General features: G+C 39.5%; 1 protein-coding gene across 2 annotated transcripts in view; it reads left to right on the forward strand.

The window, feature by feature from the left end:
- Positions 1-16220, forward strand: part of LOC111142469 (spire type actin nucleation factor 1) — a 179976-nt gene that overhangs the window by 9935 nt on the left and 153821 nt on the right. For both annotated transcript variants that reach the window (XM_022495643.1, XM_022495644.1), the window contains exon 2: positions 14474-14508. In XM_022495643.1, the coding sequence (XP_022351351.1) occupies positions 14474-14508 (35 nt within the window). The remainder of the gene's footprint in view (positions 1-14473; positions 14509-16220) is intronic.

The following is a 16220-nucleotide window of genomic DNA, read 5'->3' on the forward strand; positions in this document are numbered from 1 at the left end:
ATGTTAATGGTATGTTTTAATGAGTAGAAGTTTTGATATATCGCATTTTTATTATCATTGAATTCAAATATCTTTTTGATTTGCTTTGTGATTTCTTTGATTTGTGCATTATTCTGTCCATTTTTACTTATATATGAAGGCTGTATTATCAGGTGCATACCCAATTAAGGTTATGATATTTTTGTGGTGGTTTTACCCTTTTATCAATGTGGCTATAGTCGACATGTATATGGTTACACCAGCGTTCTTTTTTTTAAACACCAGCTTTGTTTGATTAATCTTTGCATGGTGTATTCCTTCCCATAATATTACTTTCAAGTTTTTAGTATTCTTATATTCAAGGTGTGTCTTTTACAAGCAGAATATATTTAGGATTTGTTGTTTATGTAATATAATGATCCTTAATTTTCATTTTTTTAAAAGATTTTATTTATTTATTTGACACAGAGAGAGAGAGACATCACAAGTAGGTGGGGAGAGGTTGGGGGAGCAGGCTCCCTGCTGAGCAGAGAGCCCGATGCGGGGCTTGATCCCAGGACTGTGAGATCATGACCTGAGCCGAAGGCAGAGGCTCAACCCACTGAGCCACCCAGGTGCCCAATGATCCTTAATTTTAAATTAGATTCCTTATTCTGTTTATATTTAATATAATTACTCGGGTTTTAAAGTATACCATCTTCCTACCTGCTTTCTATTTGTCCCACCAGGTCTGTATTCATTTTCTCTCCCTAACTTTCTTTTTGGTTAAGAATTTTTTGAATTGCTAAAATTTTCTCCTTTCATTAGTTTGCTTATTGTATGTTCCCTTACTATTCTGTTAGTTGTTACTTTACAACATGTATTGTTGAATTTTTATTAAAGTATATATAAATTACTTACTGTAGTACTTTCCAGACAGTGCGAAGATCTTAGAACATTCTAACTTCATATATCTCCTTCTGTTGTTTTATGATTGTTGATGTGTATTTTAGTTTATCATAGATTTTACATATAAGACAATATTTTTGTACAATTTAGTATTCATGTAGATTTTCCCACATGTTTGCCCTTACTATGTTCTGTGTTTCCTCCTGCATTACTTTCTTCTAGGATCATTTTCCTCTTGCCTGAAGAACTCTTTAATATGTACTTTAGTGCAGATCTGCCACTGTTAAATTCACTCAGAATTCAGTCAAAAAGTGGCTTAATTTATTCAGTTGAAAAAAAGGAAAGCTGGTGTAACCATATACATGTCAACTCTAGCCACATTGACAAAGGGTAAAATCACCATGAAGATATTATAACCTTAAATTGGTATGCACCTAATTAATTAATTTATAGAAGGAGAGAGAGGTGGAAGGAGGGACAGAGGGAGAGGGAGAATCTAAGCCGGCTCCATACCCAGCACGGAGCCCAATGGGGGGCTCTGTCTCATGACCCTGAGATCATGACCTGAGGCAAAATTAAGAGTTAGACACCTAACCCACTGAGCCACCCAGGCACCCCTCTTTTGTCTTCTTTTAACAACAAATTTTAATTAAGATGTAACTCATAGAAAAGTACGTAAATGATGAATTTTCACAATGGGAACACATTCATGTAACTAGAATACAGATCAAGGAATAGAATGTGATTAGTATCCCAGCAGAACTGTCTGTGAACCCTTTCAGTCACCAACCACCTCAAGCGTCACCACTGGTCATGACTTCTGACACCGTAAGTTTTGTCTATATTTGAATGTAGGTGTATAGAATCAAGTAGTAGTATGTTACCTAGTGTCTAACTTTCTACTCTGAACTTTGTGAGATTGGTCCCTATTGTTGCAAATAGTTGTAGTTTGTTCATTCACAGTTGAGTACCATATTCCCTTGCATGAATGAATATACCATAATTTATCCATGGATGTTTGATTTTTTTGGATCTTAGATTTGGGTATTCAGTTATTGGGAATTATGGATAATGCTGTTGTGAGCATGAGTAAACATGTTTTTTGGTGAACAAATGTAGCATTAGAATTGCTAGTTCATAGTGTATGGGTATTTTCAGTGTTAGTAGATACTGCCGAAAGTTTTCCAAGATGATTGCACCTTGCAAACTTTTATTTTTAATTTTAATTTTTTAAAAGTTTTTGTTAATTCTAGCTAGCATACAGTGTTATATTAGTTTCCAGTGTACAAGTAGAGATTCAGCAGTTCCGTACATTACCTGGTGCTTATCAGGACAAGTGCACTCCTCAGTCCCCATCACCTGTTTAACTTATTTCCCCACACACCTCCCTTGTGTACCTCACAAACTTTAAAAAATTAAAACCAATCTGGGATATTGGTATAAATTCAATAAGGATTTGACTGGTGTCATTTATATGGAAAGTCCATATCCCTAATAATAGTGGGATTTGCAGGTCCATATTTAGTTTCTGAAAACTAATTCTCTGTCTTTTTTCCTCATATTTCCCATTTTCCTCATGGCCTAGTCTTAACTAGAAGCCAAATTTCTCTCTAAGTATATTCCTTTAATACCTTGTATAGGTATAGGTGATGAGTAGGGGCAGAATGCCACACTAACAGTCACTACAGGTTGTCTTGTAGTTCTTGTCTTGGTTCCTGGATTTTAGTGATAATACCATTTAGTGATAATACCATTCATTTCTTCATTTCATCTGTACCTGAGTGCCTTCAAGTGCACTGTACTAGATTTGAAGACACAAAGATAAATAAAGGGCACCCATGCCTTCAAGCAGATCACAGGTACATAAACTAACATTTACAGTATAGTTGCTGTAATTCTGAAGTAGTAGAGGCATGTACAGAAAGCTGTGTGAGCCCAAGGGTGAGGGTACCTGACTGCTGCTATGATAGAAGTCCGGTTTCACAAAGGACACTGGTTTTTTGGAGAGGCCTTGAAGGATGAGCAGTGGGATAAACGGAGGACACTTAGGCAGAAGCAGAAATGTGGAAGGGCTATTCAAAGAACAGTAGTATGTGGATTGTAGACTGGCATTTGTGCTGACGCCCACTTCCCCATACCAAAAGCAGACACTGTTTAATCGGTCATTGCATCTTTGCTGCTAAATTTATAAGCAGCTTCAGAGTTCTCAGCTGTGTTTCAGTCAGCCACTACCAATTATTTGTGGAATTGGCACGTGAAGTTCAACCTGTTTGTCTTCTTTGCAGTGGGCGTCCACTGTGCCTGGAGCATAGGATGTGTGGGGGAGTGGAGGAGAATGAGGCAGGCCAGAAAGGTATGTTGACTGGGACCAGGTTATGAAGGACATTTTTGTGCCACACTGTTGAGTTTGTATTTTTAGCCTGTAAAGGCCAATGGAGCGCCATATAAGGCTTTTAAGCTGGAAAATGATGTAAGCAGATTACTCTTTTTGGAAAGAAAACCATGGGAGTTTTGTAGACAGTGGACTGAATTGGGTTAAAACAAGGGCAGAGATAGCAGTAGGGATTTCATACTATCTTTAGATCTTAGTAGCCTTGAAGTTGCCTAACCAGTTGGGAGTATTTTGGCTCTTCAGATAGGAGATGGTGGAGGTCTGAACGAGGGCAGAAATGGGGAGAAAGAATCAGATTGAGAATGATCTAGGAAATAGTATAGGACATGGCCCTTTAGTTTTTGGTGTGGGGCTGAGAAAGAGGAAGAATCTTGGAAGGCTCTCAGACTTCCCACCTGGGTGCCTAGCTGCTGGGAAGGCAGGAGAGGCAGCATAGGGTGGGAAGATGATGACTTACACTTGTTAGAAATTAAATTGGCCTGGAAAAAATATTTTTCCAGTGGAGTCATATTTATTCCTACCAAGTTCCTTTGCTCTTTCAGAAGGTTGCAGATCAACTGTTGAATGTCACATGGTAACACGGATACAAGATGTAAGAGTAGGCAACAGAAGGTGTGGTTTTATTCTCAGCTCTGACGCTTGTTATTGTAACATATTTGGGTAAGTGAATATGGGTGGCAGTTATGGTGCTATGATGTAAGGCACTTGTGTTTAGAGAGAAGTACCTTAGATGCCTCTCTGGCAGGGTTTTTGTTGGCTAGGATGGTCTCATTCATGGTCAGACGCCAGAGGGGGAGAGGAGATTCTAGGGAGAATAACAGTGGAGCCTATGAAATGCATGAAAACCAGAATTCTCTATTTGATAGGAAATACAAAAATGTTTGGGATTGGCTCTTGCTACTAGACCTCTTTTTATGATTTGGATGGGGAAGTTCCCCTCCACGTTCTCCTTATTCTTGAATAAAGTGATAGAGTGCTGTGTTCTCAGTGTATTTTTGAGGTCTCATGAAATTTAAGCAATGAATGTTTGAATTAATATCACTCAGGAAAAATTTTAATCCAAATCTACACTGTTTACAAAAAGAACCACAACTTCCATCATCCTGTTCTCTAAGACAGGAGTGTCAGGAATGTGGCTTCTGAATTGTCACTCCCTTCTATTCCCATGGCAAACATTGCTAAATGGTCACGGGTACCTCCCACCCCATACTTGCCCTCACAGCTCTTTTGAGGATAGCAGTCTAGACTGTCACTACCATTTAGTGTGAACTGGCACAAGAGATGAAACCTTTTTCCTCTACAAGTTTTGAGTGTCGCCAAATTACGTAAAATAGACAAAGATAATACTTGAGTTTTATTGAAAACAGTTATGCTAAAATTATTTTTCACTGGAAGGTACTTGATATTTAATGATATTCTGTGAGATGATATAAAGTTTAGCTAATTAAGGTTGCTGAGTAGAAAAAGAAAAATAACACTAATAATTAAGAAAACATATTTTTTAAAGTTTTATTTATGTAAGTAATCTCTATACCCACCCCCAAGATCAAGAGTCACATGCTTCTCTGATGGACCCAGCCTGGCACCCCTAGAAAACATATTTTTAAAACGTTCATTTCACAGCAAGATCAGTTATGAATTGGCCACTCTAGTACCATGGAATAGTTTGGGAGGGTTTGGGGTCTGGGCCATACTTACTCCTAGATTAGGGGTGGCCATCATGGTGGTTAGGCCTATCCTCATGGCGGGATGGAAATCAGGGGTGTTTGGTGCAGCAGCCAGGCCCCAACGAATCCACTCATCATCTGATGAGCAAGCAGAGCCAGAAAGGGCAGACAGTAGCTGCAGATAAGAGCCAGTTAGTGGTCTCTGCCTGAGAAGTCTGGTCGTTGGTTTTAGCTACTGATATGACGTCCAAGGGCTAGACTCTAGTCCCTAGGAAAGTGATGGGCAATAATAAGCCATGTTTTTTGGGGCACCTGCATGGCTCAATTGGGTGAGTCTGAGTCTTGATTTTGGCTCAGGTCATGAACTCTTGGAGATTGATCCCCCACATCTAGCTCTGTGCTGCTGGCCTTGGAGCCTCCTTGGGATTCTCTCCCTCTCACTCTGCATTCCCCCAACCCCACAAAAAAATTTAATCCACTTTTCACCAGCTCTTCCAAAAAATGTGATGTCTTTATGTCTCTACACTTCTTTAAAATAATAAGATTATGGTCCAGATCCTACAAAATGTGATCAAATATATTATTCGTATTGATTAGTCAGGGATTCTTTGTCCTGTTAAGGGGGACATATTTTTTTTCCTTTACCCACATTTATTAGTCATGAGCAGTGGGTAAGTAAACCAAAATGGTACTTAGAAAGTTTGGTTTTAGGGACACCTAGGCATTAGTTAAGTGTCGGCCTTCGACTTGTGTCACAATCCCAGGGTCCTAGGATTGAGTCCTACCTTGGGAATCCCTGCTCAGCAGGGAGCCTGCTTCTCCTCCTCCCTCTGTCTCCCTATACTCCCCAACCCCCCACCCATGGCTCATGCTCTTTCTCTGGCTCTCTCTCAAAAAAATAAATGAAAATTTTAAAAAAGAAAGTTTTAATATTCCCAAACTTTCCCCACTAGAGCTGGCCCTGTGCTTCACTCTTTGGCATCCATTGCTTCCTAGTCTCTCCCTTACTGAGGTAGGGGAGAATGTAGGACAGCTGGGTGGGTCAGCAGCCTGGGTAACTGGTCACAGTTCTCTGGCCTTCAATGAGTCATTTCTTTTGTAGAGCTTGAGCCTCCTCAGCTGTAAAATTGAAGGTTTTACACCAGCATTACAATATGTTTGACCTATATAGAGCAAGTATTGATTAATTATAAGTATTAATGAGATGTTTCATTAACAATTTTCTTAGAGTTTAAAAGAACATTGTGGGGGTTGATTTGAATGGCATGTTGCTTCTAGAAATGTTCAGGGTAGTTTGGATGTATGCCTTTGTCTTTGACATATTTCTGGCAGAGGTATTTGGAATAGTTCCACTGCTCTTAGCATTTCCCTTAAGGTTGGTGTCTTGTAAAAATAGAAATGACGTTTTCAACCAGAGATGTTCAGGGTAGGGAGCTGAAAAATTATAATAACCAGAATCATTCTTAGAGGGCTGTCAGTTTGAGAGGGAGCACTTGGGAGGTAAGCCAAGGCCCTCAAAGGCCTTCACTGGCAGTCAGAGGAGACCACTGAACTCCCCCAAGGAGACAGGCAGGAGGGAGATGGTGAGAGGGTGAGGGGAGAACAGGGAAGGGTGGGGACAGGAATGCCTCCCTGTGAGTCTCCTAGCTTCAGAAAAGTTTAACAAATTTATGGAAGGTCAGCTGCGTGCTCTTCAGGTTGACACTGCATGCAGACACAGGAGACCCCTAGAACTTACAGAGATTGGGTGGCCGGCTTTGCACCTACAGGCCAAGGCATGGGTGCGGGTTTCTTCAATTATGCTAGGTATAGAAGGAGCCAAGTGATCTGTTCACTTACAGCTTTTTGGGTTTGGAAGACAAGGGTCTTTTGGCTTATTTTCTCCTAGGAGAGAAGGCTCAAAGACTTAAATGGTAATAGAGCTAATTTTAAGTGCTTACTCTGTGACAGGCAGTGAGCTGAGCAGTTTTCTTGGAATATTACTTTTGATAATCACAACAATTCTATGAGATAGGTACTCTTCTTTTTAAAACTTTATTTATAAAGATTTCATTTATTTATTTGACAGAGAGAGAGAGAGAGAGCACAGGCAGGTATAGCAACAGGCAGAGGGAGAGGAAGAAGCAGGCTCCTCCCGAGAAGAAAGCCCCATGGAGGACTCAGTCGCAGGACCCTGGGATCATGACCTGAGCCAAAGGCAGATGCTTCCCCGACTGAGCCACCTGGGCACTCCATAAAGATTATTTATTTATTTGAGAGAGACAGCGTGCAAGAGAGAGAGCAGGAGAGGGGGAGGGGCAGAAGGAAAGGGTGAAGCAGGCTTCCCACTGATCAGGGAGTCCAACAACTCTGGGCTCCATCCCAGGACCCTGGTATCATAACCTGAACCTAAGGCAGACGCTTAACAGGCTGAGCTATCCAGGTGCCCCAAGATAGGTACTCTTTTTAGCCTCTGCCTTACAAATGGGAGACTAATGTGTATTGGCCATTTAGCCAGCAGCCTACCTGGGATTCAAGTCCCCAGAGTCTGGCCTGGAACTCTTGTTCCTAACCGCTGTGTTCTATTGCCCTTGTACCAGTGAGCGAGTTCTTACTCTGGGACATTCTGCATGGGATTAGACTGTATACAGGGTGGCCTGGGGTTTGTCTTTGGGATGGTGAGAGCTTGTCATATTGCTTTGACCTTTTCATGGTCTGTGTATTCATATCCTATAACAAGTCACCGTTAATGTCGCAGCTTTAAAACAACACAAAATTATTACCTTAAAGTTCTGGTGATTAGAAGTCTGAAAACGGGTCTTGTGGGCTAAAAACAAGGTATTTGCAGGGCTTATTCCTTCTGGACGCTGCAGGGGAGAATCTGGTCCTTTCCTCTTTCAGCTTCTAGAGACTTTCCACATTCCTTGCCTTGTGTCCCCCTTTTTGCATTCACATGGCTCCAGTCTTTGTTTTCATCATCACAGCTCCTTTTTGGACTCTCCCGTCTCTCATAAAGCTGCTTGTGGTTACATTGGTTCTGCCTGGATAATCCAGCATAATCTCCCATCTCTATCTAGAGCCTTATCTTAATCACAGCTGCAAAATCACTTTGCCATGTAAAGTAGTATATTCACAAATTCTGCAGACTTTACAGTCTTTTTATTTGTGAGTTGATTATAGAGATTGCCATTTCAGGCTTTCTTATTTTCAGTTTTGAGTAATAACTGATGAAACGTCACTTCCCACCACCCCAGCCCGAGCCATTGCTGAGCTCCAGCTGTTTGACTGATGCCTGTCATCATCCTGGACGCCGTCACTAAGGAGTTGGGGGCAAGGTTTATGTGAGGAACCTCTGTAGAGAGGTACAACGTAAAAGGTAGCGGCTTTTAAAGATCTTAAGTGTAAAAATGAGTGAAATTTTATGACTTTTCATAGGACTTGGCTACTTTTTCATTTCAAAATCAATACCTCTTTTACATGGTTGTAATCCTAGTGAAGATATTTTGCTATCCCAGTTTTCCTTAGCACTCAATTTTAGTTTATCTCTATCTCTCGTCTTTCCACAGGGTTAAGAGCAGTAAACTTAGCTGCCGTTTGCTGAGCCCCTCCCTGCAGGAGGCATCAGGCAGAGCCCCTCAAAACATTTTGTGTTTCATCTAATTTTCGCATAAGCCTCATGAGGTAGATACTATTCCCTTTTTTTTGTAGTTGAGAAAGTGGAAAACTCTGGGAAGTATTTTACTTAAAGATCACATCGCACAATTAGTTCAGTATGGCACTGACATTTGAACCTGGGACTGCTCAAGTCTAAAGACTTGCTCTTCTGCTTCACTGCCTTGCCAGGGCATCTAAGGGAAAGCTTACTTAAACTCTTGGTTAAACATCAACAGTTGTGAAGAAGAAAATACATTAGCACAGGGCTCTTGTGGCAGTGGAACATTAAATTTTATTTCATTCTTCCTGACAGGCCAAGAAGAGGAACTTAATGAACACACAATCTTTGTTTGGTTAGCAAGTATACCAATTTTCTCCCATGTCTAAATCCTAAATTCCTGTTAATCTTTGAGGAGCTTTACTGGTGAAATGCTATGGCATAGAGGATAATGATTTGATCATTTAACAACCAAAGTAAAAGTGTCCTTTATATGGTTGTTTCTTATGTCAAATGTATTAACTTTTTTTTTCATTAAAAATGTAACATGGCAAAAATGATTATGTTGGGGGAGGTGGGTGTAAGCTAATGATTGCACAGTTTTAGTGTCCTAACTTTTGACACTGAAAACTGGTCATGGATTCTGAGCGCTCAGTGGCCACAATGTTTAAGAAACCCAGGTGTGATAAGGCTGTAGGGATTGTTTTATTGCTAAATTTTGGCTTATTTAAAACTGTACTCTTTTTCCCTAATATGTATATAAAAGCTGCCCCAAAAGTGTACCTAATACACACTTGTCTCTTATAGAATATTAGAGCTCTTTTAAAAAAATTTTATTTTTATTTATTTATTTAAGTAATCTCTATTTCCAATATGGCGCTCAAATTTATGACCCTGAGATTGAGAGTCACATGCTCTTCCAACTGAGCCAGCTGGGTGTCCCCAGAGTATTAGAGTTCTTAAACTTAACCCTTGATGTTGGTCTGTTTTGATCAAGTCTTTAAGAACACTGTTCCTGAAAATATGGCACTTGTTCAGGGTATCATTCTTTCCTTCTCACCCTGCTCCACCACCAGTCCAGTCCATTAACAAGTCCTGCTAATTCTGCTGCTAAATTATATCTTAATTCTCTACTTTTCTTCCTGGTCACTGCCACCACCTGGGCTGGCTGCTGTCCATGTTTGCTTCCCCCCCTCCCTCCGTTGCTATCCAGGACAGTGAGGCAGTCCACCTTCCATGGTTTCACCTTGACCCTCTCCACAGAGCAGGACCAACCTGGAAACCCACCTCAAATCAGCTCATGCCCTTGCTAAATATTAATGTCCAGTGGCTTCCCGTTGTATTGGACATCAGATCTAAACTCCTTATGCTGTCCTAAAAGGCCTGTGTGATCTGCCCCTGCCTGTGTTTCCAAATGCGTTTTATGCTACCCACCTACGAAACACTTCCAGAGCCTTACCACAGGCTGCCTCCTGGTTCTGGAACAGGTTCTTCCCTCAGTCCTGTAGTTACCTGCTACCTAACTTCACGGTCTCTATCTAAATATCTTCTGTAGGAGTCATGTCTGACTATTCTAAATTGGAACATTTCTGTTATTTTCTTTCCCTTTTCTGTCCTTAGTAACATTTATTACCAGTTGTAGTTAATTTTGTTTGTTTCTTTGGGTCTGTGTTCACTAAGATGTAAGTCCTAGGGAGCAAGGACTTACTCGTTTGTGTAGCTCATTTGCCACTCTATCATCAGTATTTTAGTATTCAGTAGGTGTTCAGCAAATATTTATTGAGTGAATGAGAGGAGCAGAGGCAAGCTGGCTGGGGGATAGGGTGTGTCTATTGAATGTTCAGCTTTTGAAAAAATAACATACCTTCATAGGATCAGATAGACCCAATCATTGCCTGCAGTTTGCTTACATGGGAAAAATTTGGAGAGTAATTCTGAGAGCTGTTTATTTATTGTAAAGATTATAGGGGTTCTGAGTCTTTCTGGCAGGCATCTTTGCCTTCTGCTTGTTCAGCTAATTTGAATCACATTGATAATGTGACTCTGTGATAGACAAGTCAGCCATATGCTGAGGTTTCTACCACCTTAATTTTTTAAAAAAAGATTTTATTTGTTTGACAGAGATCACAAGTAGGCAGAGAGGCAGGCAGAGAGAGAGGGAGGGAAACAGACTCCCCGATGAGCAGAGAGCCTGATGTGGGGCTCCATCCCAGGACCCTGGGATCATGATCTGAGCGGAAGGCAGAGGCTTTAACCCACTGAGCCACCCAGGTGCCCCTCTACCTCCTTAATTTAAAGGTATAATTAATCTACACGAGCACCTTAAATTTTTTCTGTAACTGCCTTAATTTCCACCATAGTTGTGTGGGTCATCAGATTGTGTGATTCTACTGAAGTGAGGCCATTTCAGAGAGTGTGCTGTGTGAGGCCTAACCCTGAACAGCTAAGGTTATGAGTGGGTCTACCAAGATGTGTTCACTGAAATGCTCTCTCTGGTAACACTGAGCAGACTTTGGAATGAAAGTGTCTGATTATCAACGTTTAGAATTTAAAATGTCTTTGTTATCTTAGTTGAAGTGGCTTTTTTTTTTTTAAATGACATTTTACATTAGGAATTGTTCATTTCTTAAAGCCATTTTATTTTTTTTATTTTTTAAGATTTTATTTGTCAGAGACAGAGAGAGCACAAGCAGAGGGAGTGGCAGGCTTCCCGCTGAGCAAGGAACATGATGCGGGACTTGATCCTAGGACCCCAGGATCATGACCTGAGCCGAAGGCACTGACTGAGGCACCTGGCATCACTTAAAGCCATTTTATATCATTTTATAGGAAGACTGGTGTTTGTATTTCCTAGGACATGAGGGAACTTGTCTAGCAAATCTTAAGAGCAGATAGAATATTTCAGAATGAGTTAAAAAGAAGGGCCTAAAAAACACAGCCTTGATTCTTCCGGCATTACTAAAATGCCCATTCTGTTTGGGAAACGCCAAGCAGAAGTCTTGGTTTGCTGTGCAAATCATCCTTTGTCCTAGTGTATAAGTGTGTTAATAAGACTGGAATATTTTGAAACTCAATGTTTAAGTGTCATCCCAAATATTTCCTTTTATTTTACATTGTCAGAGAGTTAATCTAGCCTTTAAAATAACAATAAATCAGTAAAATTGTTAGCCTTATTTAAAGAACTGATTCACTGCATTTAATAACCTTAAACCTTGGTTCGGCCTACCATCGGCTTAGTTTACTCAGCTTTTAGAAAGTGAAGTCATAGGATTCTAGGTTTTAGAGGGATTCCTTAGATTTGTTTCTGGAAAGGTGATTAACCTATGAGGAAGGACTCAAAAGTTGTCAAATGAAAATTTCTCAGTTGCTATATTGGCAGTTTCCAACTGCTAAATCAAGGAGTACAGTTCCCCATTTCTCCACAAGCAGGATTCTAATGGGTACGTCGCTGTGATAGCACCTCTGTAGTCCCCTTCCCTAACCCCACTGGTTCCTGCAAGTGGGAATGGAGGACAGGGTAACAACCACAGCAATGCTCATGACAAGGGTCAGGAGCCTTGGAGTCTACTCAGCTCTGTCATTTTGTGAAGTCATTTGACTTGTCAGGCTCAGATTACTCATCTATAAATGAATGGATTGGGCAGGATGGTTTCCAAGGTTCCTTTAAGCTCTGCTTTCGTGTAATTGGGATTTTCTGATTCCTGGGTCAGAGTCTGGGCAGGGATTTGGATGGCAGAGTAGGGTAGGCGGTCAGGCACTTCATAGTGAACCACATTTCCAGAGTTGCATAATTAGTCACCAGATCAAATTGAATAACCGGAAGCAGTGGTGCACACACACAAAAATTTTTGGTATTCTTTATAGGAAAGCATTTTCAGCTTTATCATAGAGGTCATTGAAAAAACCTTATTTCCTAAGACTTGTGCCATTTTGACATCACTTTTGAGTACTTCATTACTTTCTGGTGCAGAAAGATGTTCCAGCTTATCCTGTAATTTCTTATCTTGGTAGACCCACTCATAACTTCAGCTGTTCAGGGTTAGGCTTTACAGAGCACACTCCCTGAAATGCCTCACCTCCACCTATCCCATCCGTGGAGTTAGCCAGTCCCCTGAGGTACGCAGGGTCTTTCTCCCTCAGTTCATGATTCCCAGCAACATCAGCGCATTTGTTTGCTTAGTGCTACAGTATGTACAAAACAGTTTCAATATTTTTTTTTTTACCAACTTTACTACCAACAACAAACCCACCACTCTCTTTGCAGTTCTCTTTACCTTAAGAATTATTATACTAAGATGGACATCTATGTACTCTCAAAGAGGTTACTCTCTGTTATTGTTGTCTTAACACCGTATTTTTCCCTCCCTCCCTGCCTCCTCCTTCCTTTCCCTCCCCTCCCCTTCCAGAGTAGACACTCTCAATGCTTGTTGAGAGGTAGTCTGTGCCCTTTGAACTGCTGCTGTTCACAGTACTTCCCTAGGTTAAGCTAATCACCCCCTCTATAGGAGTTGTAGGATAATTAATTTACCAAAAGCGCTAGTGTTCTGAGCAGTCATATATATATAAATAAAAATAGATGATATATAACTATAATACATAGTTTCATTCAACAATACATAAATATGTAAATATGTATGTTATGTATTTATCAAACCATAGTATGTAAAACCTTTGTATATTAAACCATTTTATCTCTGTGTTCATATAATCTTTAATTATTTATTGCTCATATATAATTTTTAATCCATAGAACCCATGGTCCCTTGTTTTCTGGTCTCAGTTTCAGCCAGTATTCCACATTAGGACCATTAGGTCATCAGAAATTGTGGATTTCAATTTTTTTCATTTTAAGAGTCTGGAGGCACATAAAAAAACATTGTGGGGTTTTTTTTTTGTGGTATATTATAAACTCTAAGGTGAATAGATTCTCATTAAGCATTAAAGAAAACACAGACTGCTGGAACAAGCACAGTGGGCTAGGACTAGGTGTGGGAGTCAGAGGCTGGAGAGAGCAGTTAGGAGGAAGGAGAGTGTTGTTGGAAGAAAGGAGGTAGAGGTTAATGTGTGTTTGAACTGAGGACAGTGATTTTTAACAAGTGTGGACTGGGGAAATTAAGTTGTTTAGTACCCAATATAAATATGTAACCTGTTCTTTTTGTTAAAACTGCTTAATAAATGATCTTCAAAATAGCTGTTTTTTAATTTAAAAAGTATGTTTTATTCATCAGAATTGGCAGAAATGTATAATTGTACATGTTTCTTTTGCTATTATGTGTCAGTGATGAAGAGGAAATATTGATGTTGGTACAGCCAAATATTGTTCTATTATTGCTGTTCTTTAGGTGATCCTCTGTTGGAAAACTACTAAATTAATTATGTGGTTTTGTCTAATCATATATTAAAGAAAAACAACCATCGTATATTAAAGAAAATATTAGTTTGAGACATTTATGCTTTCATTGAAATGATCACTGTACCTTTAAACTGGAAGCTGTATTTGGAGAAAAGTTTAAGAGTCTTTTGAAGATTTTTTGAAGGTATTTTAGAGTATTTTGAAAGGTACTTTGTAAATGCTGTTAAAGTATTTTAAGATACCTTAAAAAGAAAGCAAGACTCCAATAAAAATATTTTTATTACTTTCATTAACTTATATATATGCATATTAAATATGTGTGTGTGTTTTAGGTCTTATTATAATTGAGTATATTCTTCCCATCTTCCTACTTAGTATTTTCTTATGGGCTTATTTAAAACAAATCTCTAGGTAGGACCTTCTAGAATATTGGTCATTCTAGCACCTTCTATTTGCATATTTGCATAGATATAATGAAACCATGCCAGGATAGCTCAGATATTTTTATCAATGATAAAAAAGCTAAAATCCTTTGGAAGTAACTTTTTGTATTTTTATTACAGGTAAATTGGGATACTCACATTGTTCTGAAACCGAGGTAAGAGAAATACTCAAATATTTATTAGTAAAGTAGCTTTGCAGTTTCTTTAGATTAAGTATTGAACTGTATCTCATGGGTTTTTGGTCTTCTGACAAGAATGTGTTGAGATAGGTATATATCTTTTACATTTATTTTTTATTTATTAATTTTTTAAGATTTTATTTATTTATTTGACAGAGAAAGAGATCACAAGTAGACAGAGAGGCAGGCAGGGGGGGTGGGGAAGCAGGCTCCCCACTGAGCAGAGAGTCTGATGCCGGGCTCGATCCCAGGATCCTGGGATCATGACCCAAGCCGAAGGCAGAGGCCTAACCCACTGAGCCACCCAGGCGCTCCTATCTTTTACATTTAAAAAGAGTAAAATGTGAAGGAAGTAAACAGTTATTTTGCCCACATAAATACTTTTTGAAGATTTTGTTTTTAAGTAATCTCTGCACACACTGTGGGGCTCAGACTCACAACCCTGAGATCAGGAGTTGCATGTCCCACTGACTGAGCGAGCTGGACGCCCCTCTCGCCCATATTTTTGAAATGCCAGTGTGTGTTAAAAAGGTTAGCTTAGGGGCGCCTGGGTGGCTCAGTGGGTTAAAGCCTCTGCCTTCAGCTCAGGTCATGATCCCAGGGTTCTGGGATCGAGCCCCGCATCAGGCTCTCTGCTCAGCAGGGAGCCTGCTTCCCTTCCTCTCTCTCTGGCTGCCTCTCCACCTACCTGTGATCTCTGTCTGTCAAATAAATAAATAAAATCTTTAAAAAAAAAAAAAAAAAGGTTAGCTTAATCATGGCTTTAAAACTTTCCCATGTTATATGTGTGAAATTGAGATACTAAGATTCAGAGCCCTTAATAAGAATAGCTTAAGTTCAGTTTTTCTCATAATCTCATCTGTCATAATAAATAAATCATTTAAGTATGTTGAGCTCCTTTGGAGCTGCCTTGGTGTAGGAAAAAAAATAGGGGATTGGAAACAATATTTCAGTAAGATTAATAATAAATCAAATAGGGACGCCTGGGTGGCTCAGTTGGTTGATCGACTGCCTTCGGCTCAGGTCGTGATCCTGGAGTCCCGGGATCGAGTCCCACATTGGGCTCCCTGCTTGGCAGGGAGTCTGCTTCTCCTGGTGACCTCTCTCTTTTCATGCTCTCTCTCTCTCTCAAATAAATAAATAAAGTCTTTTAAAAAATGAATCAAATAGTTTGTTATTTATATAAACAGGTTTAGTACTTTTTCATAATTTAGTTCCAAATTTTGATTGTGAACTTTAGGGAATTTCCATATGATTCCCTGTGTTACTTGCAGGAATTTCAAGGGTAGCACTGAAGTATGAGGGTAGCATCCATGAAGTGTGTATGTCTGGTGTTCTCTTCGGCAGCTGTTGCATCATCTTTACATTAGGAGTCTTGGGTCTTTGTTAATAGCAATGCCTAAATAAAGGATTTAAGAAGTTATTTTTCTAATAGAATAGTATGTCTACATGTTGATGTAGATTTTAGCAAATTTCAACTGTTATTCTAAATAAAATGTAAGCTTCCTAAAGGATATTGTATAATAAAGAAGCAAAAATGATTTGTTCTTTTTTGCATTCAGAAATTATACAGTTCATTTTTGCATTTTCAACTTTGGAAGTAAAGATCATTTTTTCCAGATGAGCTCTAAAAATAGGCAAGAATTTAATTTTTTTAAAAGTAGAACTTAAAATTTCTATATTGTGAG

Source organism: Enhydra lutris, unplaced genomic scaffold (genome assembly GCF_002288905.1).
Source record: "Enhydra lutris kenyoni isolate GAN:26980312 unplaced genomic scaffold, ASM228890v2 scaffoldscaffold8, whole genome shotgun sequence".
NCBI classification, from domain to species: domain Eukaryota; kingdom Metazoa; phylum Chordata; class Mammalia; order Carnivora; family Mustelidae; genus Enhydra; species Enhydra lutris.